Source organism: Lagenorhynchus albirostris, chromosome 11 (assembly GCF_949774975.1).
Source record: "Lagenorhynchus albirostris chromosome 11, mLagAlb1.1, whole genome shotgun sequence".
Lineage (NCBI taxonomy): Eukaryota > Metazoa > Chordata > Mammalia > Artiodactyla > Delphinidae > Lagenorhynchus > Lagenorhynchus albirostris.
This window is the reverse complement of record NC_083105.1, coordinates 11,384,983-11,411,921: the sequence shown is the minus strand read 5'-3', so window position 1 is coordinate 11,411,921 and position 26,939 is coordinate 11,384,983. Positions and strand designations below refer to the sequence as shown.

Below are 26,939 nucleotides of genomic sequence, written 5' to 3'. Positions count from 1 at the left end.
CTGACCTGGGCCTTTGGGAAGGTAGGCAAGGTGGAGGCCAGCACTCCAGGCCTAGGGAATAGGTAGGGTAAGTCTCAACAGTGAAGGGGTGCAGGCTGGATTTGATGAGTCAGTGGATGTGAAGTGACTCCTCAAGGTTATAAGTCCCCATGGTGGCTGAGCCAGCACAGGGACCCGATCTCTGATGGAGAGGAGGTCTCTGATGCCCAACTGAAGCCTGGCCCCAAGAACTGACATCGAGGAAGTCCCCAACACCCCCCATATCAGTGCACTCCTGCATACCCAGCGTCAGCGGGTGCGCACTTCCCCACTTGTGGTAGAGCTGGGAGGTGAGGAAGAGGAAGTGTGGGCCACAGGCCAGCCCCAGAGGGCCTGGGGGAGGAGCCTCTTCTAGAGTTGAGAGAAGCCAGCCTGGGGTTTCCCTAAAGGCAGCTCCTGACGACTCTTGGGACCACAGCCGAGACGCAGGGTGGCTGGAGGGAAGTGAGGGGCAAACTCAGCCTGGGCCTGGCTGGGAAAGAACCTCCGCCACCCCCTCCCCTGGACCACCGACAGCCATGGCCACGGCCCAACAGCTGCGTGCTGAGAGGTGAGTGCAGGGGCGCTGCCCTCCCGGGGCCTCCTCACTCTTCCTGGCAGGCCTTGGGGGATGGAGGCCTGCCCTCCTGCAGCCCCTTATCAACGTCGAAAGTTGAGAGGCTGGAGTTGAGTCAGAACCCAAATACCCAGAAATGCAGGCTCTGAGAACTGTTTTAAGGAAACTCCAAGTCATGGCTCACCTCCCTCAGGCACGGATGAAGACACTGAGGCTCAGAGAGGGGGAGTGACTTTCCCAGGGTCACGCAGGAGTGGGTGGTAGAGTCTGGACGGGAACTCAGGTGTCCTGGGGCCCAGGCTGGGCCTTGCTGCTCCACACTGTTCAGTAATGGCTTTTCATTTTCTGTTCAGACAGAGGCGTAGAATCTGGCTCTTTTCCAGGGCTTGTCTCAAATATCACCTCCTCCGAGAAGCTTTCCTTGATAGCCCCCTCTGAACACTTGCCCTGTTTCCTTTTCCTGTGTAGTCCTTACATTGCAGGCATAATAGTCTATACTCAACTCATTGGTTTTCTTTACTACTGGCTCCCCAATTAGAAGCAAGTCCCATAGGGTATTTATGTCTTTTGATAACTGCTCTATCCCCAGGGTTTGAACAATGCCAGTACAGACTAAGTGCTCAGTAAATGCTGGTGAGTGATGAATGAAGGAATAAAGGCATGAATGGACCACTGAGCTAGAAAATGTTCTTAGATCCTTCTGGTCCAATCCTGCCACTGTATGGGTGAGGAAACCGAGCCCCCAAGGAGAATAAATTACTTACTGAGGGTCACATGGAATGAATGGCAAGGCTGGGGCTCAGAGCACAGCCTTGTCAGGGCCTCGCCTCGTTTCTCAGGAGACACTTTCTGGATGTTTCCTCAGTAGCCAGGCCTGTGCTCCGAGCTCTGGGGGGACCTGAGGACACAGGGGTTGGCTCCTGCCCTCCTGGATTGGAACAGCAGGTGACACCAGCAGGTGACATCAGAGTGTGGTAACAGTGTGGGGGTGGCTCTGAGGGTCACTGGAGACGGGCTAGGCTGCTCTGGGCCGAAGCGGGCAGCAGAGGGCCTGTGGGGGAGTCTGTGGCTGGAAGTGGAACCCGGGGTGGAATTCCCGAAGGCTTGTGTGTATGGCGGGAGGGGCAGCAGAAGCAAATGCTTGGAGGGTAGTTCAAGAGTGGCCTTTGAGAGCCACAGAGGGTGGTGCTCGGGGCTGGGGTGAGGTTTTCCCACCAGATCCCAGCCCCTCCAGCCCACGAGTCCTCCCTGGAGACTGGGCCTGGCATGTCAACCCAAACCTTCGGAAAACAGCTGCTGTTTGAGGCTGGTGGTACTTCCTATTTCTCAGAGCACGTGGGTCAGAGAGAGGATGACCAGAGCCGGCCAGCCGGACAGTGTGTCCCCTCCCTCCCATTCCCCGTCCCTTTGCAGATGTCCTTGGCCCTCCACGGAGGAAAGGCGCCCTGCTCCCCTCCTTCATGGGGCTGTAGAGCCAGGCCCTGGGGTCTCTCAGCCTCCCTGCACCTGGATGCCTGTCTGAAAGTGAGCCCCCGATGCTTGAGGCCGAAGCGGAGGATGTGATGGGAGGGCAGTAGATTTCTGGCAGTAGGACTTTCTAAGACCCGAGACGTCTAAAGATGGAGAGGACTGCCATGGGGGGAGGGAGTTTGCTTCCCACAGACATGTTTAGAGTATACCTACTGTGTGCAGGCAGCACAAAACCTGAACTAGCTGCTGCCTCAGGGTCTTTCCACGCCTTACTCAGCCCTTCCCGTGCAGGCCCCCAAAATGCACTTCTCATGAACGATATGAATCTATGGACTCTGAGTTGACTTCAGCTCAGAGGGGTCCCGGCTGAGGTGTCTAGCAGGCAGCTATTCTATTGGGACTTGCAGCCGGGTTTGTTGCACCCCTGGCGTCGCCCTGATACAGCAACTTCCAGGCTCAGCTCCCCGCACCCAACCCCCTGGCAGCCAGGCTATTTCCATGTGGCATAAAGCGGACTTGCTGAAAGACAGACACAGGGAGTGGCCTTGCGTCACACATGTGCCGGGGCTGTTCTGGGCCCTGGGGATGCAGCAGTGAGCAGGGTCCCTGCTCTCGTGGGGATTCTCCAGCTGTGCTTGTTACAGATGTGACCTCTGAACCCTCCAGGGATGTAAATACTTCCATGGTCCCCATTTTGGAGTCAGGGAGAGTCCAGAGTGCAGAGAGGAGTCTCCCCAAGCCTGCTGACCTTGGTGACGGCAGAGCGCGAATTCAGGTCTTCATCTTTCACCTGTGCTCTCCCGCCCCATGACACACAGGTCTCCCGACGTAACCCCTTCCTCACCCCACCACCAAAGGGTGAGGCTCAGGGGCCCTTCGTGAGCAGGCCCTGCCTGTCTCGCTGGCTTCGTCCCTCATAACTTGCCTCCTCTTGCATGGCTGGGGGTCTTTGCACTCGCTCTTTCACTTGCCTGTCATCCTGGGGCCAGGTCCTCTTTACTTCTCCCCCTGACCTGGTGCCACTTCTTCTGGGAAGCCCTCCCTGACCATCCTCGATCCGAGCGCACCTTGTCCTATATACACAGGACCCCTGATTCTCTCTCTCTGATAAACGTCACCCTCGTCTTAGAATTTTCTGCTTGCCAAGCTTTTTTGCCCATGACTACCAATTCGTTGAGGGAATACAATAATGGCCAGACTCCTGCTGCAGCTCGAAACATCGTGGGCTTTTCCTTCACAGCTTCTAGGACCACTGAAATTAGGTAATTATTTGTCCAACTCCTCCACTCAACTATGAGACCCAGGAAGGCAGAGGCCATGTCCTCATGTTCTTAACAGGGTCTGAGCTACAGTAGGTGCTAACAACGTTATTAGTATTATTCTGGATGCGGACTGAGGCTGGGAGGGAGGGGCTGCGGTTCATCTGAGTTCACGCAGCAAGCTGCTGGGAGCTTTCAGACCAGGGCCAGTGCAGCAGTGTTTGGGAACAAAATTCTGCAGCCAAATCCCAGCTTCTTTACTTACTTGGGCAAGTTCGTTAACCTCTGCGTGCCCCAGTTTCCTTGTCTGGAAGAAGGTGACGCTGTCTTAGAAGGGCACCTGGTGCTCGGTGTGTGCTCAGGAAATCGTTAGCTGTAGTTACTATTACCCAACCTTCCTGATTCCCCGGAAGGGGCCATTTCTACCTCTCTGGTTTCTTCCTGCCCCACCCCCATCCTACTGCAGGTGAAATACCCAGGAAATGCACAGTCTCAGGGGAGAAAGTGGAGGAGGAAGCTTCTCCCATGGGTGCTACCACAGGACCATGTGTGGAAAGTGAGTGGGGAGGTTGCCAGCCGCTACCAAATTGCTCTGGAAGTGCTGGGGGTTCCTCTTCCCGCCGTCTGGCACCCTGAGTCACCTCCCCGCCAGCCTCCAGAGTCCTGAGGTAGCCTGAGACCCCAAGCAGCCCAGGTCACGTGGGGACCAGCAAGGGCTGGGACTGGGTGTGTAGACTTTGAAACCAATATCGCCTGAGGTCCCAGCCAGCTCTGAGGCTCGGACAGGGCAGCCCTGCCCCTCACTCCCACTCTGTTTCCCAATCGCTGCAGCAGTAACAGGATTGCTAATTGCTTCTCATTTCCTCATCTGTCCACAATCGGCTGGACTCAGAGACCCCTAGCTGTTCCTTCTCCATCTCCTTGGCGGTCCCTTTCCTCTTCCTCCATCTGTCCCTCTCAGCCCCCTCCTCTGCTCAGTGATTGCTCTTCCCTGGGGGTCTTAACCACCAGTCACAGGGCAGATGGTTTCTACCACTCCCACTCCAGTGGGGTTCAGCCCCACCCCCGCTGAACTCCAGAGCCACACACCGCCTTTTGCCAGACCTCGACCTGTGTGCCCAAGGGACCTCTCAGATTAGCATGCCCCAAACTGAGCCCATCAACCAGGCTCCCCCCCACCCACCCATCCTGGTCAGAATACGGGTGACATGTGGGTGTCACTCCTGACACTGCCCTTTCTTTCATCTCCACGTCCAAACCATCTCCAAACCCTGCTGGTCGTAACTCTGGAATGACTCACAAAGCAGTAGTGTGTCTGTCGGATATGCATAAGGCTGCAGAGAACAGAGGAACTGATAGTGGCTGAAACAAACAGGGGTTTATGTTTTCACGTAACGAGAAGTCCAGACGTAGAGGCCACAGCTGGTTCTGCAGCTCAGTGACTTCAGGACCAGCGTTCCAGAGATTCCTGTGATCAGTCTCATGGTTTTGCCTCATGGATGCAATGTGGCTGCTGCAGCTCCAGATGTCTCACCTGCTTTCCAGGCAGGCAGAAGGGGAAAGGGCAGGAGACCATGCTAGCCTTGTCCAATCCTCTGGATCTTGAAGTGAACACTCTCCTAGAGGCTGCTACAGCCTCTAGGTTTCCTCTTAGGTTTCATTGGCCAGAACTGCTCGTAGGGCTGCTCCTAGCTGCAAGGGGGTCTGGGAAACAGCAATGGGATTAGTATGTTTGGCTCAGACCAATGGTCATCGATCACCTTGGGGCTAGGCATTGCCACCCTGAAAAAAAATGGAGCTTGGTTAGCAGGAAGAAGCAGGGGACACAAAAATGGAAGAGTGCCTGCCAAGGGTGGTGTCCCTTGTCCTCTCCTCCTGTCCCCACTGTCTGGCTCAGGGCCACATCTTCTCTCAGCTGGACCCCTTCAGGGCACCCCAGGGGCGCTCTGTCCCTTCAGTCTCTGCCCGCCTTTTCCTCTCCATGCAGCCACCCCAGATGGCCTCCTACAGCCGGGCTCCTATTGTGTTTTCACTCTCTTCTGAAGCTTTACACCGCCCCCCCGTTGCCTATAAAACTCCTCAGCTCAGCACTGGAGACCCTCCTCAACCTGGCCTCATCCGCCTATTCAGTCTCTGATCACACCAGACTCCAGCCACACTAGACCTGGAACCACTCCTGGGGCCTCAGACCCTTAGCACGTGCTGTTCCTTCTGCCGGAAGGCCCTTCCCCCTCCCCGGTCCTACCTGGTGGACTCTTATTCAGCCTTCTAGACCTGGCTCCAATGTCACCTCCTCTGTGAGGATTTTCCCCCGGGTATGATGAGCCATTCTCCCTGGGAGGTGTGTGTTGACTTTGTTTACCCCTGTGATCCAGGGCCCAGAACAAGGTCTGATAGGCAGGAGTGCTTGATTCCCTGTTCCCGGATGAATAACGCAGCCCCAAAGCGATTTGCTAGACTCTCCTATGGCTGTTGATATATGGCTCCGATTCCAAATGCCTTCACTGTCAAGGTCTGGTCTGTGTCGCTGCCTGGCACGAGAGGGGTGTTGAACGGGGTAATGCAGGTACACGGGTTCACTTTGCACGGGGCCTCACACCCAGGGGCCACCCAACACAGCAGGGTGATGACCAGGGTTTCTTCTCCTCCCGCCTCCCTCAGCGACTTCAACCAGCTTCCCGACGACATTGCCACCTCAGCCAACATCGCCGACATCGAGGAGAAGAAAGGCTTCACCAGCCACTTTGTAAGAGAGACCCCTGGACCTTCACCCTCTGACCTCTGAGCCTCCAGCGCTCTCCTCTCTTCACTTCTATCCCAGGGGTTCTCAACAGGGCGATTGTGCCGTCCAAGGGACGCTTGGCAGTGAATGTCTTGAGACAGGTTTGACTATCACAGCTTGGGGCAGAGCGTCTACTGCCTGGAGTCCGGGGATGCTGCTTCACGCAGTGCGGTGCACCGGACAGTCCCCACGACAAAGAATTACCTGGCCTCACATGTGATACCAAGGTCGAGAAATTCTGCTCTGACCCTAGGACCCGTGGACCTCTCCCCTGCTCTGGCCCTGGCCTGCGATGCCCCACCCCCTGGTCTGCAAAGCCCCACCCCCTGGCTTGCGAGGCCCCACCCCCTGGCCTCTGTCCTCCTTAGGTTTTTGTCATCGAGGTGAAGACGAAAGGGGGGTCTAAGTACCTCATCTACCGCCGCTACCGCCAGTTCTACGCCTTGCAGAGCAAGCTGGAGGAGCGCTTCGGGCCGGAGAACAAGGCCAGCCCCTACACCTGCATCCTTCCCACGCTCCCAGGTAGGCCACCAACGGGCTGCCCCAGGATGGCGCGGCGCCCGCCAGCCTCTCCTCCCAGTTCTGCGGGCGCTGATCGGTGCTTCTATTTTAGCACAAACCCTTCTATTTTAGTGAAAACCGTTCATTTAGTCCACGGCCCCCCTCCTGCCAGCCATGGGCTGTCACCTCTGGCTCTCCGGACTTACAGCCCTTGACCCCCTGCTCTCCAATGAGCGTTACGGCCGCCCTGCTTCAGCGATCCACCGCCAGCTTCGGAGCGCATCAGCCCGGGCCTCTCCTCTTCGAGATAGGAATCCCCGTGTCTCCCACATTAAACACAGACTCATCTTCCAGCCCTCCCTCTGTCCCCTGTGGGGGAACTACCTTCTAACTCCCCAGGTCCCCGCGGCTCCCCCTGCTTCCCTGCTCTGCTGGGACGCTGTGGGTGCGCACCTCTGCTTTTGGACAGTCCCCTCACCCCTTGTCTCCTGACCTGCCTCCCCTGCTCCGTCCTCACCTTGGACAGGCCCAAACCTCTGGCTTCTCAAGGCCAGCCTGCATGAGCCCAGCAGGAGAAAACTCCACCAGAGTGGGGGTTCGGGTCCACGGAGTGGTCTTGGCTGTGCCCTGCACACGCTGCAGGCTGCATCCAATCACCGTTCCCCTAAACAGCAAAGACACTTCCTGACCTTCGCTTCCTCAAAGTCCAAACCCTGCCTCCAGCTTGCTTTCCTCTCTGCCTCAGCCAGTGCCGGAGGTTCCCTGCCTCCAGTGTCCAGCATCCAGCCCCAGGGAGGAGACTGTCTCCCAGGGGTTCGCCCATTCCCTGGCCCCGCCCCACCCCCTCCCCCTCTCTGAGCAGCAGGGAGGAGGGGTCCCTCTTGATCTCAGCTGACCTCTCCTCCCTAACAGCTTCTCCCATGCGTTCCCTGTAGACTCACCTTCTCCTTTATCTTCTGATTCTCTGCCAATCCTCGCCACGGGAGGGCTCGGTTCTCTTCCATCTTTAAACAAGCACGTGCCCTAAGTGGGCACTCTGGCCACAAGCCTCCTTGAGCCCCGAGGACCCTCAAAGATCTCTGCCTCCTCTGGTGCTCCTTGGAAGGCGGGCATCCTCTGTACCGTCATCCTCAGTTCTGTCTTCTCACTCCCCCATAGGCAATCTGACCCGTGCCTGTGATTTTAACTGCCCTTTTCTGGCTACTAATTCCCCAATGTCTCTCTCTACCCCAGACCTCAGACGCTACCCTCCTTACACCGCCAGACACCAGCCAGTGTGTCTCACAGGCAGCGGGCAGCAGGAAGCCGACCCGTCTCACATTCGCTTTCTGGGGGGCTCTCTGGGCGGGCAGTTCTTCCAGGACCCCTACCTGAGGCTCCTGGAGAGGACATTTGTCTTTGGTCAGCCGTCATCGCTTTCCCTTTCCCCGCAAACACTCTGCCTTGCTTGTGAAGAATGATTCACCCATCCACTGCACAAATATTTATTGATTTGGGCATTATTCTACACCATGGTTCCTAACCTTGGTGACATATTGGAAGTACCTTGAGATTTAAAGAATCCTGATGGGCTTCCCTGGTGGCGCAGTGGTTGAGAGTCCGCCTGCCGATGCAGGGGATGCAGGTTCGTGCCCTGGTCCGGCACTGGCTGATCCCACGTGCCGCGGAGCGGCTGGGCCCGTGAGCCATGGCCGCTGAGCCTGCCCGTACGGAGCCTGTGCTCCGCGGCGGGAGAGGCCACAGCGGTGAGAGGCCCGCGTACCGCAAAAAAAAAAAAAGAAGAATCCTGATGCCCGAGTCCCACTCCCAGAGATTCTGATTTAATTGTTCTGGGGTGAGTCCTATGCAATGAGATTTTAAATGCTTCTTAGGTGACACGAATGTGCAGCCGGGGTGATGAGAACACAGCTGTGAGCATTGCAAAGCTCCTGTTCTCTCAGAGCGAAGAATTGTGTGTGTGTGTGTGTGTGTGTGTGTGTGTGTAGGAACAGGCAATACATAAACAATTAAAACAAGAAAAATATCAACTGGTGATCGTACAACTCAGAAAACGCACGTTGGATGGTGGCCACCGCAGCGCTGTGGGAAGAGGAAAGGGAAAAGCGCTGAGCCAGTGTGGAGGGTTCCTGGCCTGGGTGGGCAGCTCCGGGCCCAGAGGCCACACTCTTGGGTCAGATTCCCAGGACAGCTCTTTGTGTCTCCTCAGCCAAAGTCTACGTGGGTGTGAAACAGGAGATTGCCGAGATGCGGATACCCGCCCTCAACGCCTATATGAAGGTAACAGAGGGGCCAGGCCAGGGGGCCCCTGGGAGGGCCCAGGATGCTGAGGATGGGCGGGGCCCAGGTACCATCCCTGGGCATGGCTTTGGGAACTAGGGCTGGCTCTTCTGCTCTGATGGTCCCCATCTTCAATCCTTAAAGGCCAAGCCTAGGGAGAGAAACAGGATGTGTCCTCAGGGTTCCGGGGGATGGGACAGGAGCAATGGAGAAAGTTCAGAGAGCCACACTTTGAACTGACAAATCTAATGGCTGTGCCGGGTGTCCTGGTACAGAGGAGAATAGGATCCAATGCCTGCCCCAAGGTCCCCGCCGTCCAGGGGGAATACAGACAGGTGGGTCATGAAACCATAAAGGGATACGGTCTGTATAACAAGGGCACGGCAGACCAAGGCCCCGGCTTTGTCACATAGCACCTTTGTATGAACAGGCCACAGGCTGGATTTTAGTTGCATGCATGGGCCTTGGATGGATGCCCTTGTGTATTCCCCAACCTGTAAACTGTCTACCTCCTCAGAGGACGGGAATGCAGAGGAAGGAACATCTTAAAGGCAGAGAGCCAGGCTGGTCAGGAAAGACCTTCCACCAATTAGAGCTGGGCAAGAGAGGGATAGTTTTCCTCGTGAGGTAGTGAGCACCCTATCACTAGAGGCATGCAAACCTTGGCTTGATAACAACCTTAGGAAACTGGGGCGAGAAGCCCTCTTCATAGCCCAGAGGCATCGTCACAGACAGTGAGGCCTCCCTGTTCTACTCTTACGGGAAAAGAGCACCGAGCTAAGTGCTCTGGTCTTTGCTCTGACACTGAGTGGGTGATTTAGGGCTATTTGCTCATTCTGTCTAGGACTTGGTTTTCTCACCTATGAAATGGAGCCGTGCCCCCAGCTCTCCTGTCTCACAGGAGGGGAGTGATGTTGGGATCTATTGAGAAAAGGACAGGAAGGTGTTTTGTAAACTGTGAACCTGCTTCCAGAATGTGAGAGAGCATGACTCCTAGTGGAATGAGGGGACCCCAGGAGTATAAAGGGGGTGAGGGAGGGAGGAGGTGGCCGCCTGCCCTCCCCAGTGGCTGCAGGAATCCTGGGCTCTGGGCAGAGGAGAGGTAGGGTGGGAAAGCCCACGGGCTCCAGTACTGGAGGCATCTCCCCTCCAGGGGGCGCTGTGACACCTGCTCCTTCTGGGCAGCCGGCGGCTCCACTCTCCTCCAGCGGGGCTGGAAGGAGGGAGCAGGGGCTGTGGAGCTGGAGCTCTTCCATCCACGCCTGGTCTTGGCAACCAGCAGCCTGAAGGATCTCATCTCTGCCTGTCTGTGTCTGAGTGGGTTCCTCGAAGCTCAGAGGTCAATCAGTACTATGGGAACCTCACCCTGGGCTTGAAACATTCAGAGACGGGGAGCTCACTACCACTCTCCCCTGACCCAGGCTGCTCGTCCATTGTCGGACAGCTATTAGAAAAGCCCGACTCCCTGTGACTTCTACCCACCGGTCTCACCTCTGTGCTCATGAAGAATAGGGCTCACGTGACAATGACAATTGCCTAGAACTATGTGGAGTGCTCTGACTGGCAACAAGGAGGCTCTTGATATATATTTATTGGATAACTAAATAGGCTTATTTAATTCCCTCAATAACCTGTGAGTTCAATACTCTTATCCCTATTTTAAAGTGAGGAAATGGAGGCACAGAGAGGTAGAGTCACTCACTCAGTGTCACAGAGCAGTTAGGTAGGTAGGATGGGATTTCTTTTTTTTTACATCTTTATTGGAGTATAATTGCTTTACAATGGTGTGTTAGTTTCTGCTTTATAACAAAGTGAATCAGTTATACATATACATATGTTCCCATTTCTCTTCCTTCTTGCATCTCCCTTCCTCCCACCCTCCCTATCCCACCCCTCCAGGCGGTCACAAAGCACAGAGCTGATCTCCCTGTGCTATGCAGCTGCTTCCCACTAGGTATCGACCTTACACCTGGTAGTGTACATATGTGGTAGGATGGCATTTGAACCCACATCTCTGTGACTCCAGGGTTGTGCTCTTACCCACTGTGCTGTATTGTAATAAAAGTAACAGCAACAATGATAATATCCAGCTTGGATAGGGCCCTTGCTAGATGCCCAATGCTGTTCTAAGTGTTCTGCACGTATTCAATTATTTAATCTTTACACAATTCCACGGGGGAAATAATATCACCTCCATTGTATCAATGAACATACAGAGGCACCCCTGCTCCATGTCACCCAGATGGGCGGCAGAGCTGGGATGCTACCCCGGGCATCACCTGGCTCTCTCTGTGCCCTTGAGCCCATCTCTGGGCTGGCCTCCTGCCCTCCCTATAGGACAACCGTGTCTTTTCCAGGCTCTGCGTTCCCAGTTCCTCTGGAGAGGAGTTCCCGCCCCTCCCCATGCTGCTGCCCTCGTGGAATTCTCTGAGGGGGTCTGGGTGCCTCTGGAGCTGTAGCGCTCAAAGCCAGTCACAGTGCTCCTGGGGACCCGTGCAGCGGGCAGCTTGGGGGGATGACCCTGGCAGGTCCCGGGCGCTCTGCATCCTCACAGCCTGAGGGTCGTTGCATTGTGGTGGGTGTAACCAGCATCTGATTGAGAGTCCCGACCCCACCACTTCCTAGCTCTGCCCACCGGCCCGGGCACTTTCTCAACCTGAGCCTCAGTTTCCCCAACTGTGATATGAGATGAAGTATCAGGAAGCATGTTTTTAGGCTGTAATTCCACTAACTGTTGTTAATTTGGGTTATTTGGGGAATACGTCCCCCACCATTGTCTCGCTTTGATGTAAGGGATGAGCCTTGGTGGCAGACGGCTCTGGGTATCACTCGCTAGGCTGTGTGGCCCTGGGCAGGTCCCTTCACCTTTCTGGCCCTCGCTCCCAGGTTATTGTTAGATGGAGCGAGGTCACACCGTGGGGCACTCAGTGCAGTACCTAGACAGTCACCACCACATCACGTTACCTGTCGTCACCATTATCATCCTGTCTGAAGGCCTTTGGGTCTTTTCCAAATGAACTGTTCTCAAGCTAGTTGGCCCCCTCCTGACCTTGAACCCAGGGGCAAATCTTGTGACGTGTTACCCTCAGCCTACTGAGATTTAAAAATATGTCTTACTTGTTATCAGGCAGAGGACCATTAGTGGAGAGGTGGGCCCAGCATGGGGGACGGGGATGGAGCAGCTGGGCTGCGATGTCGAGAGCTTTCTGCTGACCACCCCACCTGTCCTGCATCCTCCCCAAACGCAGCACCTCCTCAGCCTGCCCATCTGGGTGCTGATGGATGAGGACGTCCGCATCTTCTTCTACCAGTCGTCCTATGACGCGGAGCAGGTGCCCCAGGCTCTCCGACGGCTCCGCCCGCGCACCCGGAAAGTGTAAGTGCCCGGTCCCTGTGCCCTCATCAGCTAGAGCCCTGGGCCGCTTGCTCCTAACCAGGCGCTCTGTCCCAGAGGCCTCTGCGGCAAAGGCTCTTATTTTCCCTGAAAGAAGCAAGGAGTAGAGACCAGGTCTATACCTAAGCACTCCGGGGTGGTTTGGCTTGTTAGGTGAGCTTGGGAAATCAAGCGTAGGGCCTAGAGGACAGAAAGTGTGTTTGACAGTAAGGGCTGGAGGACAGGGGCTGGGCCATTGACGGGGAGAGCTTAGTGCCTCAGCAACCACTGGGGATGGTCCGAGGGCTTCGGGTGCCTGGGGGGAGTAGGGAGGAGGGAAGGGAAGAGGGATCGTTCTGTCTGCAAACACTCCTCCCAGCCTCTCCTGGGACGCCTTGTCCCTGGTTAGTTTTTGTTCCATGGGGCCGGCGGTGGCTCCTTGGTGTATCACACTGGTCCCCAGGAGGCGCTGCTACTCACTCCCTTATTCCAAAGGGCCCGCAGCTCCCTCCAGCCCCTCCTAAGCTGGAAAAAGTCTTCAAAAATCCAAGCCACCGAAATAGGGCTGGGCTTCCAAACAAGAGGTTGCTGCTGCTAAGAATTCCAGGACAGGGCTCCTGAGCCCCGCCCTCCCACACAACTCCTCCCTCCTCCCTCTGGCCAGTATCTCTGAGCGTCCTCTCTGTGTGGTGCCTGGCCATCTCCCCTGTGCACCCAGGCAGGTGTGCTCTGAATGCCAGCTGTGCCCCACAGCAGCCCTGTGTCCTGGGGTGGAGCTCAGCACTTCTTGAAGCCCATTTCCTCAGCTGAAAATTTAGGGGTTGAGTGTGGGAGTAATGTGAAAGGGCTGGCAAGCTATGGCACTAAGCAAATGTATATCTGAGCCTATGCCTCCTGGTCCACAGAAGGGGATGCAATCCTCCTCCAGGGCAGTGAAAGCTGTGGGGAGTGTGCTGGTCCAGAGGAGTAATTGTAGCTGCATCTTTAACACCCTCTCCCTCCCCTGCCTTTCCTGCCTCTGCTGAGGGTCTCCTCCGGGCACAGAAGCAGGAGAGGTGACAAGCCCCTCTTCTCTCTCCACAGAAAGAGCACGTCCCCACAAGGCGCCGGCTTTGACCGCATGGCAGCTCCACGAGCGGAGGTACCTCACCACTGGGCAGCAGCCTAGCTCCACCCTTCAGCCACTGAGCCCGTCCTACTGGCGCCCGCTGTGTGCCCAGGATGCGGCTGGGTATTGGGGGGGGCGTGGAAGGACCCACAACCGTGGCCTTGGACGCCTGAGGACTCCCAGCCAGCTGAGGGGAGGGCATGTGAGGAGCACACGGAGGCAAAGGGGAATCCACCCATCCATCATTCATTCAGCAAGCTCTTCTGGGTCAGCCCTGCCTTGGGGACTGAAGCTTCAGAGGTGACTCAGACCAGGCCCTGCCCTCAAGGGGCTCACACAGCTCCCCAGGGATGCACCCTTAGAAACGGGCATTTCAAAACCAGTGTGGTCAATGCCCTAGGGGTTATGGGGGCATTGGAGTCCCCAGTGAGGCCTGGGGGATGGGGAGTTGCCCAGTCCATGGAGTCTGGCCCCTTCCCTCTCATGCTTATCCTGGCAGGCCTGGAAGGAGCACCATTCTGGAGTCAGGGAGACATGGGTTCTAAACCCGGCTCCTCTGCTAACAAATAGAGTGGCCTCAGACTAGTCACTTATCCTCTCTGAGCCTCAGTTTTCTCATCTGTTAAATGGGATGCTGAAGCATGTAAGCACTTCAGTAGGAACTCAGTGAATGTTTCCTCCCTCCCTCCTCACTCCACCTTCTCCCAGGCCCTGTTTGACTTCACTGGGAACAGCAAACTGGAGCTGAATTTCAAAGTTGGAGATGTGATCTTTCTTCTCAGTCGGATCAACAAAGACTGGCTGGAGGTAAGGTTGGAAGTGAGGATGGAGGTGAGGATGGAGGTGAGGTTGGAGATGAGGATGGAGGTGAAGATTGAGGTGAGGTTGGAGGTGAGGTTGGAGCTGAGGATGGAGATGAAGATTGAGGTGAGGATTGAGGTGAGGTTGGAGGTGAGGTTGGAGCTGAGGATGGAGATGAAGATGGAGGTGAGGATTGAGGTGAGGTTGGAGGTGAGGTTGGAGGTGAGGATGGAGGTGAGGACGGAGGTGAGGTTGGAGGTGAGGATGGAGGTGAGGTGGAAGTTAAGTTGGAGGTGAAGTCACTTCAAGTCTGTGAGGGGATCAGAGAACATGGAGGTATCTGAGAAGTCCCCAGGGAAGAGATGCTGTCCAAAGATAGTCCTGGGGATCTGGGCAGGTGGACTGGGGAAGCCTGAGGAAGTACAGCTGTGTGTGGCTGGAGCAGCAGGTTCTGAGCCTACCCTCGCCTTTGGTACTGTCCCAACCAACGGTCGCTTTAGGCAAGTCAGTTAACCTTCTGAGTTGAATTTCTTGGTCTATAACAGGGTATCTCAGCCTGTTCACTGCTGGCATTTGGGGCCAGGCAGTTCTCTGTTGGGGGGCTGACCTGTGCACTGCAGGCTGTTTAGCGGCGTTCTTGGCCCCCATCCACTAGATGCCAGTAGCACCCCTCCAGCTGCAACAATCAAATGTGTCCCCAGACCTCTGGCCCTGGGGGGCAGAATCACACCCAGCTGAGACGCACTGTCCGTAATCTGGGGTAACGTTACTCACTACGCAGGGAGCGAGTGAAGGTGATGAGGGAGACTTGAGCTCCAGAGTCTGGCGTGACATCCTAGCTCTGTTTTTAACTAGCTTTGCAACTTTGGGAAACTTACTCAACCCCGTGGTTTCCTTTCCCATAAATGGAGATAACTAACAGTGGCCGTTTCTTCACAGGTTTCGGGAAGGGTTGAAGGAGGCGCTGCTGTTCAGGGCTCGGGCCATAGGGAGCCTGGGCGTGTGGCATCTTGGCCATGCTTTGTCCCTGCACGCGGCAAGCGTGATCCATACAAGGGTTCATAGCATGACTGGAGGTGGGGGGTGGGGGTCACCGGGTGGGAGGCCCTGGCCTGGTGCCAGCCTTTTGGATTAAGTCCTATAGTTATGAAAGACTCTCTTTTCTCGGGGCTCCTGGGGGGTGGGGTGTGAAGGAGGTCATGGCACAGGAGGCAGGGCCAGCCCCCGGGGGTCCTGGAATCATTGAGGGAAGGGGAGGGTCCCTGGCATCCAGGGGCTGGAGAGGAGTGTGGACCAACCGTTGGTCTCGCAACTTGGCGGTTTTGATTTTACGCCAGTCCCGGAGTTCTGTCTCAGGCAGTCTACAAGCTGTTACAGCTGAGGGGTATTGCTGGGTCATTCTCCAGAAACAGGAAATGTTTGTTGACTTCTTGTTTTCTAGAAGGTTCTATGAGTCAGTATGCTGGCCGACTTCTGGCCTCAGATGGAAGGGAGGGTTGGGGAGGAGTGAGGGTAGCACTTCAGCCTCAGTTTATACGTCTGTAAAAGGGGGCGGAAACAATATGTCTTCCATAGTATTGCGAAGGTTAACAGAACAGGTGACAAAGCACAGGCAGTGGCTGGGTCTTGGATGGAGTTTAGGAGAAAGGCCTGGCTGGAGGGAGATTTCTGGCTGTCTGGTCTAGAGCAGCTGGAATCCGTGGACAAATGAGTGACTTGGCCCCACCCCTCCCTCCCCCCTCCCCCCACAGTTTTCTCCCTGAGCGCCTACCACCACCTGAGTCCCCGTGAGGTCCACCTGTTTACCTGTGCATTGTCTGTCACCCTCCATCACCCTGGAAGCTCCAGGGGGGAGGGCAGGGATTTTCATCCCTTCTGAGTGCCCAGAGCCTGCTCCATAGCCGGCACTCAAGAAGCCTTTGAATGAATGACTGAGTGAATCAATGACTGAGGTGAAAGCAACTTTCCAGATAAATTCAGGTCTTAACTTGTTCTAAAATGGACGCCTTGGGGTGAACAGCTTGGTGACCTTGCCCACTTTTTCTCCTCCCTCTGCCTGAGGGGACCCAGAGCTCATCCGCCTGTCCTGTCATTATAAAGGGGTGGGTCCCCGGGGCATGGCCCGGCTGCCTCTGCTGATACCAGGCAGGACAGTGCCTTCTCCCCCTCCCGCCCCCACAGGGCACTGTCCGGGGAACCACAGGCATCTTCCCGGTGTCCTTTGTGAAGATCCTCAAGGACTTCCCGGAGGAGGAGGACCCCACCAACTGGCTACGCTGCTACTACTATGAGGACACCATCAGCACCATCAAGTTAGTGGCCTGCTGGGAGGGAGGGGCCTGTCCAGCCTCCCTGCCCCTCCCCACCCCTCCCCCATCTCCATATCACACTCTGGGCTCTAAGACCCAAACCAGATCGCATGTCCCCCCACCAAACACACACACTTAAAAGCCCGCAGGGGCTCCCAGCGCCCTCCGGATAAGCCAAAAGGCTGTCACGGGGTGTCAGGGTCCAGCATGACCTGGCCAGCCTCATCCGCCTCCCCCCTTCCAGCCTGCTGCCTCCTCATCCCTGCCCCTTGTCCCCTTAGGGACATTGCAGTGGAGGAAGACCTCAAAAGCACCCCACTCTTCAAGGACTTGCTGGAGCTCATGAGGTGAGGGGCTGGGGTGGGAGGCGCTGGGGGCGTCAGACACCCTGGAGGAGAGAACAGAAGGGGAAACAGTGCATTCAGGGGCTGGGGGTTCTGCATTTATTTCACCTTCTTGTTTTATCCACAGCCCAGCCCTGAGGGGTGGGTATCGCCTCTCCACATTAGAGATGAGTGGGGGGCTGCAGAGAGGTAAAGGGGCTTACAGTTTGTGGGCCTGGATTTGCTAAAGTCTCTCTAGGTTCAAAACCTTGGACTTGGACCCTCCACCCTCAGGGAACCACCACCTCCCAAGATCCAGTTGAGTTACGAACAGTTATTTTACAGAATGGAAATAGCATCGTTATATTCCTGACTGCAAAAGCGATATCTATTCATTATTTTTTAAAAAGAATGTCAGAAATCACAGAAAACATAAAGAGGTGAAATCCCCTCGTATTTTGCTCCTCTCATTATCTGATACGCATTCAGTTTTCTTCAGCACACACCCCACCTGCACCCCACTCCCCCTTAAATATTATTTAATTGGCTACACAGCATCGTTCTGCGGATGCACGGTAACTAATGTAGCCACATCCCCTTCTGTTGCCATTGAAGTTATCTTCCACTTTTTTACTACTGTCAGTAGTGCTGGGATTCACATATTTGCTGACTTGCCTGATTATTTCCTTAGGACGACTTTCTAGAAGTGAGATTTGGGGATCAAGGTGTTTGCAAGTCTGATGGGGCTTCTGACCCATTTTGTCAGATTACCTATGGAAAATTGGATGGCTTTTCGCCCATCTACCTGCACCCCAGGTGGGACGGTTCCAATCCTTAAAAGGTTCTTCTCCATAGCCACACACAGGGGCTTTTTTCTGCTCTGCTCTGCGCCCAGCAAAACCCACTCTTCTTCCCTATGACGGTTCTTACGTCTTCAGTACATTTATGCACAAGACATTTCAAGCTGCACCACTAATTTTTTGTGAAAGTCCCGTTGTCCCCTGGAGGTCTCGGTTTCCCCATCTGTATAGTAGGAGGTTGGACCACTCGGATGACAGGGCTGGTGTCCAGCTCTGACCTCTTCTGATTTTTAGATCCCGGCCCTAAAACTCCCTCTGTCCCCTCTCCCTGCCCCCACGCTTAGGCCTAAGGCCGCTGGACCTTTCCTGAACCCTGATCTCTCCCACCCAGGCGGGAGTTCCAGAGGGAGGACATCGCCCTCAATTATCAGGATGCCGAGGGGGATCTGGTTCGGCTGCTATCAGACGAGGATGTGAGGCTCATGGTGAAGTGGACCCAAGGTCTCCCCTCCCAGAAGCACCTCTTCCCCTGGAAGCTGCATATCACCCAGGAGGACAACTACAAGGTCTACAACACGGTCCCCTGAGCCAGCGGCATCCCTGGGGCAGTGAGGGGACACCTAGCAAAGAGCCCTCGGAGAGGATTAGGACCAAGAAAGGCTGGGAGCACGGGACACACTTCCTGGTTCTGCACCAGATGGACCTACTGGCCTCGGCTTGTACCATCTCTACATTTGGTCTCTGAATTAAATAAACCATTTCATCTCAAAGTGCTGGACTGAGGAAGATAGTGTCTTTTGAAGAGAGAGAGGAGAGAGAGGAAAATACCCATTAATGAGCATCACTGAGGGGTCATTTATATACGGAAGGGGGCCCTGGCTTTGGGCCGCTAATCCAGCTGCCCTGTTCCCTCGCCCTGTCCCCATGTGTGGTGAAACCCAGCGACACTCGTGTCCCTTCTGGTCACTCCCTTTTACGCCCTTTCCCAGGAGTGGCCGCCTGCCTCACGGAAGTCATACTCCCCCGGGAGCCCTCTGGGTCAGGCCAACACCAAGCCCTCTGCATGACCAGGGTCGAGGGCTTCCTCTGCCTTATTGCTGCTGCTCTGCAGAGGGGCAGAGACCTGGGTCGTGGTGTTGGTGGTCTCCATTGTAAGTAGGGGGTGAGCGGAGGGAAGACTCTGGCCCCACTGGGGAGGAAGAGGAAGCAGAATGACGGGATCTTCCTCTGTGAGCTGAAGCTTTTTCTCTCCTAAGCAGCTAAAATGGCAATAGCTATCACCTCCAGAAGGGCGGCAGGAAGAGCTTGGCGGACGCCCCTCCCCAGTGACACAACCACTTAACTGATGAAAGATACTAAAAGCCAACCATTGAAGGTTTCTGGAAATTGTTCTGAGGGCATACAGGAAGTGGAGAAGCGTTTATTCTAGAAAAGCCTACTAAATCTCTAAGAACAATGAGTCTGTGGCATTTGAACCTCCATGTGCTCCCCTCCCTTCCCCATCCCCTGCTCCATGTGATGGAAACTGCTCCAGATGCGCTATCCTGAGTGAATGCAGCCAAGAAGATGGGGGACCCCTCTCCCCTCAGCTCCCCGCCGTTTGCCATTTCAGCCCCAGAAAGGGCAGGCGGCCAGTGCCTCTCATCCCCACAGCCCTGTGTTGTGGAAGCGCTATTCCAGGCCATCACGGCCCCCTACATCTGTGTGCTGGGGCCGCCATAACAAAGTACCACAGGGATGTCCCTGGCAGTCCAGTGGTTAAGACTCCACGCTTCCACTGCAGGGGACACAGGTTCGATCCCGGGTCAGGGAACTAAGATACCACATGCCGCCCAGCGAGGCCAAAAATAAAAATAAATAAATAAATAACCACAAACTGGTGGCTTTCACAACAGAAATTTATTGTCTCACAGTTCTAGAGGCTAGAAGACTGAAATCAAGGTGTCTGCAGGGCCACGCTTCCAATGAAGCCTGCTGGGAAATCCTTCTTTTCCTCTTCTTAGCTGCTGGTACTTTTCTGGCGTCCTTTGCCATCCCTTAGCGTGTAGACACCTCACTCTAATCCTCCATCTTCATGTGTGTCTTCGCATTTTTCTTCCCTCTGTGAGTGTCTGTCTCAGTGTCCAAATTTCCCCTTTTTATAAGGACACCAGTCATATTGGATTACAGCCTACCCTGATCATTTTATTTTGACTTAATGACCCTATCTTCATGTAAGGTCACATTCTGAGTCACTGGGGGTTCATATCTTTTGGGGGAGTACAATTCAACCGTAAGAATGCACTAGAAACATCTGTTTAAGAATCATTAAACAGGGCTTCCCTGGTGGTGCAGTGGTTGAGAGTCTGCCTGCCGGTGCAGGGGACACGGGTTCGTGCCCCAGTCCGGGAAGATCCCATATGCCGCGGAGCGGCTGGGCCCGTGAGCCATGGCCGCTGAGCCAGCGCGTCCAGAGCCTGTGCTCCGCAACGGGAGAGGCCACAACAGTGAGAGGCCCGCGTACCGGGAAAGAAAAAAAAAAAAAAGTCCTTAAACAGACCATGCAAACTATGTACCGGCAAATTCAATTGTTTGGCTTCTAACATGTTGCCTGAGCAGACTCGCTGAGGGACCCTGCTGCTGCAGAGCATCGAGACCCTAGAGAGCACACACTCTTCAAAGAATCATGAGCCCGATAAGAAGTGGCGGGGCTCTCCAATGACCCTCCCACCCCACCACCCACCCCCACTGAAGAAAAATCCCATGAGAGCTGGGGCCAGAACCCACAGCATCTGGGAGGTTGTTCCGGAATATGCAAAGGCAGTGCTGCTGTTAGAACGCTGAGCCCCAGGGGAGGCCGTGACATGGGGAGCCTGGACCAGGGGCTTTGGGGTTGGTCAAGGTCTGGGGATAAGGGCCGAAGTGACCCTGAGAGAGTGGTGTCCCCGTCTCCAAGCAGAAGCAGAAGAAAGTCCCCTCTGGAGTAAAGTGTCCCCAGTTGAGGCTAACAGGAGTCACTCAGATTAACATGAAGCAAAAAGGGGACTTCCCTGGTGGTCCAATGGGTAAGACTCCATGCTCCCAATGCAGGGGGCCCGGGTTCGATCCCTGGTCAGGGAACTAGATCCTGCATCTGTGCCGCAACTAAGAGTCTGCATACTGCAACTAAGAATTCCCCACACCACAACTACAGAGGATTCCGTGCACCACAACTAAAGATCCTGCGTGCTGCAATTAAGACCTGGCACAGCCCAAATAAATAAATATATAAGTAAATAATAATTTTTAAAAAAAGATGTGGACTTCCCTGGTGGCGCAGTGATTAAGAATCCGCCTGCCAATGCAGGGGACATGGGTTCAAACTCTGGTCAGGGAAGATCCCACATGCCGCAGAACAACTAAGCCCGTGCGCCACAACTACTGAGCCTGTGCTCTAGACCCCACGAGCCACAACTACTGAGTCCATGTGCCACAACTACTGAAGCCCGAGTGCCTGGAGCCTGTGTTCTGCAACGAGAGAATCCACTGCAATGAGAAGCCCGCGCACCGCAACGAAGAGTAGCCTCTGCTCGCCGCAACTAGGGAAAACCTGTGTGCAGAAACGAAGGCCCAATACAGCCAAAAAAATAAATAAATAAATTTATTTTTAAAAAAAAAAGATGAAGCAAAAAGCTCCTAGTCAAAGATCACTGACTCTGTGAGTGACAATAGGCAGTGACAATAAATAATAGCGTTAGACCCTCAGGGTCTACAGATTATTGAACTGTGTGACTAAAGTGTTTAAAGAAATGAAGGATTAAATCATAAAAATGAATGAGCTAAAGTGAATGACCAGGCAGATTTGCAAAAGAAAGATGGCATATATATTGAACTTGTACATATACCTATGTACAGGAGTATGTGTGTGTGTACATCTGTTGAAACAGAAAACCCAATGGATGAGTTGGATAGTATTATATATTACACACAGGTGATGAGAAAATTAGTGAATTGAAAGATAAAATTAGAAATTACCCAGAATATAACACAGAGAGACAAGTAGTTGGAGAGTATGAAAATGGAGTTGAGATAGGAACAATAGAATGAGAGTTTTTTAAAAAATCAGAATCTCAGAAAGAGAAAATACAGAGAATGGCAAAGAGGCAACATTTAAATAGGCGGCAGATGCACTGTTTCAAAACTGATGAAAAACTTAAACCTATGGATACATGAAGCATGTCTGGATAAGCTGGATAAATTAAAAGTGGTCACAACTGGCTACAATATTTCAAAACTACAGAACATGGAAGTGCAAGGGAAGATCTTAAAAGCAGTCAGAGAAAAGTGGCGATCGCTACAAAATAACAACAATTAGAATGAGAAGTGGACTTTTCAACGGCATCAGGAAGCCAAAGCCAATATAATTGTATCTTCAGATTTTTGAGACAAAATAACTTTCAAACTAGAATTCTATGCTCAGTAAAACTCTCTTTCAGTAATGAAGGTGAAATGAAGTCAAGTGTGGATACAAACTGAGGATCTGCCATCGAGATACCTGAACTACGCTGTACGTCAGAAGTTAATGCAACACTGTAAATCAACTATACTTCAATAAAAAAAAGAAAAGATACCTGAACGCTAAAAGTAGCGTTAAAGTACATGCTTCGAGAAGAGGGAGAATGGCCCTAGAGGGATAGTCTGAGATGCAAGAACAAATGATAAACAAAAAGGTGAACATAAGTTTGGACTTGTGTTGACTTAGCTAAGCTGGAACTATATTTCCAAGAGCTTCCTTCCCTGCACGGATCCAGAAGAGACATTTTGCAAGAGACTTTTAGAAAGCAAATGTGAAGCAGCAGCCGTTTTCCGTTCAAATAAGAAGTGCTGTCCAGACAAACCAGACAGCATGGGTAACCAGAGAAATATCTCCTGACTGATTGGCAACTGCTTGTACCAGTGGTGCATATTCAGTGCAGGGACGGGCGGAAAACAAACAAACAAACAAACAAAAACAGTGGTGAGGTGTTACCATCCTTCCTGGAAAAATGCTACGCACGCCCCCTTCCTGACCTTCAAATGAAAAGCAGTGTTTCACATGAAAGAATGCTCAACATTATTAATCATTAGAGAAATGCAAATCAAAACTACAATGAGGGCTTCCCTGGTGGTGCAGTGGTTGAGAGTCCGCCTGCCAATGCAGGGGACACAGGGTCGTGCCCCGGTCCGGGAAGATCCCACGTGCCGCGGAGCGGCTGGGCCCGTGAGCCATGGCCTCTGAGCCTGCGCGTCCAGAGCCTGTGCTCCACAGCGGGAGAGGCCACAACAGTGAGAGGCCCGCGTACCGCCCAAAAAGAAAAAAAAAAAGACTTACTGTAAAGCAATGGAAAAGAAAATGGTGTGATATTGGGACAGGGATTGACAATCTAGCAACGGAGCAAAACAGACAGCCCAGGAATACCATGCGTACATGATTTTTGATATGTGATAGAAGTAGCTTTGCAGATCTGTAGGGGAAAGGAGGAAGAAAATCAAAGAATGGTACTTGGGCAAATTGCTCAACTGTACGGGATCCCAAACAAATGAGACTGAATCCCTAAGTCAAACAATTCCCAAAGGCAGTTTTAGATATATTAGATTGTAGGAAAGAAAAGCAATGCTTTGAGAAGATATATAGAATACTACCTATCTAATCTTGGAGTAGGGAAGACATTCTTAAATAAAACAAAAATAAATATTAATACATTTGACTACGTTCTGTCAAACATACAAAGTTCTGTTCATCAAAAGATGCATGGGAAAAGATAAGGCAAAAACTAAAAGATATTTGCAAGATATATAAATGACAAAAGATTAGTATCTAAAATATTAAAGAATTCCCACATCTAGAAAAGAAAAATACAAACAATTCTATAATATTTAAAGTGAGCAACAAACATGAATATGTATTCCACCAGGGAGGAGAAAATAAAGGGCGAATTAATATACGAAAAGATGCTCAGTAATAATAAGAGGAATGTAAATTAATTCAGTTTCTTTGGAAAACCATTTTCCATTATTTTGGAGAGTTGAACATTTGTGTATTTTATGATCCAAGAGTGAACTCTTGCATGGGACCAGGAGACAGCAGCTCTCTTTGCAATAACCGCCAACAGAGGTTATCCATCCAAAGCTCTCAATCAGAGAACAGTAGGTTCATTCGTTGATTAGAGCACAATGGTGAAACACACAGCAACACAAATGATGTTTAGAAACATAACTGAATGAAAAACATCAAGTCTCAGAAGATAGGATTCTATTTTCATAAAGCTCAAAAACTATGAAGAAAAACTAGCAAACACAAAATTCAGGATAGAAGTTGCTTCCGGGAGGGAGGCAGGAAATACATAGGGGAGGAAGACAGTTGGATACAGATGGTGGGTAATGTGTTGCAGTACTCAGGGTGTGAGTGGTAGGTTCACAGCTGTTTGTTATACTTTGTAGCTTACATACATGTTACACATGTTCTTTTCTATGTACCACTAAGACATTAAGGGTATATTAGAGGTTGAAAATGTAAGAGGGGGAGGGATAAATTAGGAGGTTGGGAGTAACATATACACACTACTATATATAAGATAGGGAACTAACAAGGACCTACTGTACAGGACAGGGAACAATACTCAATATTTTGTAATAACCTCTAAGGGAAACAAATCTGAAAAAGAATATATATATTCACCTGAAACTTTGCTGTACACCTGAAACTCACACAACATTGTAAACCAACTATACTTCAATTTTAAAAAGTTTAAAAGTCAGTTTCCATGGGAGATTCATATTCTTCAGTCTTCAGAACTTTGCGTTCATTTTGTATTAATTAATTATTTGATCTCTTATGCTAAGAGAGCATTGGCTCCCTCCCTTGGGTCAATTTGTACATTTTTGGACATGAAGAGAGACTGATCAGTTCTTTCTCTCCCGGCTCCAGAATGGCCATGGCAGGACTGAGGGCTGACATTTCCTGTCTCTACAATAATTGGAGGAGGATGATTTTCTGAGAGGGAGTGACTTCTATGCTTTGCAGTGCCCAAGGCTGCAGTCCGTGAATGTGACCTTAATATGTTTTCTCGACTCTTCTGGCTGACGGACGTGATAGAAATGGGGTTTTCCGGGATGAGGTTGTGGATTGGTGAGCCTGGCCTTGGAGAAGAAAGACCAAGGCAGGGATCCAAGTAAGTGCTGTTGTGGCGAGAGACTTGGAACCCTCTTCCCAACCTGTAAACTTTGGGACTTTCCCCCTTTGAAATTCTGCCTAATGTTCCATTTCCCCAGAAGCTGGTGCAGTAAACCCGCACAATAGCCCTGGTTTGGAAGTCTGTCTTTAGGAGCAACAAGGAATGGACAAAAGGAAGGAAGGGGGGCCAACCGGGAAGGGAAGAGGGGGAGGGGGAGGAAAGCGAAGCAGCTGACAGCGGTGGGGAGGCTGTGAAGAGAGTGAAAGCAGGGGAGGCGCCTGGCTCAGTGAGTGAAAACATGGCTCCTGTCTCCATCACTTCCTAGCTGGGTAACTTGGGTAAGAGACTCAGTTTCCTCCTGTATAAAATGGGCTCATGATAATAGTACCTCCCTTTGTCATAGGGTTTGTGAAAATAAGGAAATATATCTTGTATTCCCTGGCATACCCCAAAAAATGCAGACTTAATAAAAAGAAGACCACCTAAAAAGAAGTCACTAAGCCTTAACACAAACTCTGAGCATTTGAGCTGGGGCCCATGGTCCAGCGGGGAATGGGGTGCAGTGCAGGCTGGCTGGAGTCTGGAGGGAATCGCAGACACTGTGATCATATTTTCCCACCCCAATCCACCCACCCCGTCCTATGACAATTCCCTCAAGGAAGAAATGCCCTTATAAACATGAAACCGCCCAAGCGCTGTGCTGGAGACGCGGTTATTACTGTTAAGTGGACTTTTATGAGCCATGCCCTTTTCCTCTCATGCCTGTCCAGAATACATCAGGAGGTTTCCGGTAAGGCTGGTTTGACTTTTTCACCCATTTGACATTAAACAGTGTACACTTGGACCCAAATAACACCCATTGGGATGTTTGGTGGCATTGGTCCGGGGCTTATGTCCTTCCTGTTTGGAAATTGGGGCCTTTGAGAAGGAACATTAGCTCCTGTGGATGCTGAAGTCTTATAACCTCAGAAACCTGGGCGACTGGAATCCTGGAATCCCCATGATTGAGTCACAGAACCTCTGAAGATCAGGGTGGTGTTTGGAAGAGGCGGGTGGGGCAGAGGCTTCCCAAACAACAAACCAACGTGGGACGGATGAGATGAAAGTCATACAAAAAGGACAAAACATTTTGCAACCTGAAGCCAAAAGATACCTGGTGATGGCCCAACAGTGGTGCTACCTGCCCCCTTGTCCCAGGGAAAGCAGAGGTCATCTGGTAGGGGCCACTGCTGCCAGCCTTCTGGGAATGGGTGGCCAGAGGATGAAGCCAGATGAAGCCAGACTTTCCTCTGAATAATATCTCGTCAAGGCTGTTGGCACCTGTCCTGCAGAGTTAAGGAAAGATGTAAAGGAAGTCAGTGAAAGTCTGCAAGTCAGAAAATATCAATAGCTGGAAAGTGTTAAGATCTCTTGCCAAAGGGGAAAAGTAAAGTTCTTTTGGAAAAATATAATTTTTTTGGTAATAAGTAAATAAAAATAAGTAAAATTTTTTTTCTATGCACTGAAAGCATCCACTTCTATCAGGTGAATGGTTCAAAGATTAAAATATACTTGAGGAATAGCAAATGATTTGCTTGACTTAATCTGACCGAATGGAAGAGGTAAATTTACTCCCAGTCAAAAACATCCAGGATATGGACCTAGAGATTATCACACTAAGTGAAGTAAATCAGACAGAGAAAGACAAATACCATTTGATATCATGTATATGTGGAATCTAAAATATGAACTTACTTACAAAACAGAAACAGACTCACAGACATAGAAAACAAATTTATGGTTACCAAAGGGGAAAGGGAGTGGGGGAGAGATAAATTAGGAGTTTTGGACTAGCAGATACAAACTACCGTATATAAAATAGATAAACAACAAGGTCCTACTGTATAGCACAGGGAACTATATTCAGTATCCTGTAATAAACCACAATGGAAAAGAATATGAGAAAGAATATATATATGTGTGTGTATATATATATATATATATACATATGTAACTGAATCACTTGACTGTACACCAGAAACTAAAACAACGTTGTAGATCAACTATACTTCAATTTTTAAAAGGCTGTACTAAGATATACACTCAAAAACAAATCAAAATTAAATTAGAGAAAATTCTAGAATGTGACCTACAGAAAAGGAAGGAAGAAAAAAGACAGAAAAACAAAAA

General features: G+C 52.0%; 1 protein-coding gene across 1 annotated transcript; it reads left to right on the top strand.

Moving 5' to 3' along the window:
• The first annotated feature begins 417 nt into the window (after positions 1-417).
• On the top strand, positions 418-18,368 carry NCF4 (neutrophil cytosolic factor 4). Its single transcript, XM_060165308.1, has 10 exons — positions 418-589; positions 5,986-6,070; positions 6,475-6,628; positions 8,814-8,884; positions 12,133-12,260; positions 13,341-13,398; positions 14,074-14,172; positions 16,348-16,478; positions 16,757-16,822; positions 17,990-18,368. Exons 1-10 carry the CDS (start codon positions 558-560, stop codon positions 18,183-18,185), a joined length of 1,020 nt encoding a protein of 339 aa, XP_060021291.1. The 5' UTR covers positions 418-557; the 3' UTR covers positions 18,186-18,368.
• The last annotated feature ends 8,571 nt before the right edge of the window (positions 18,369-26,939 follow it).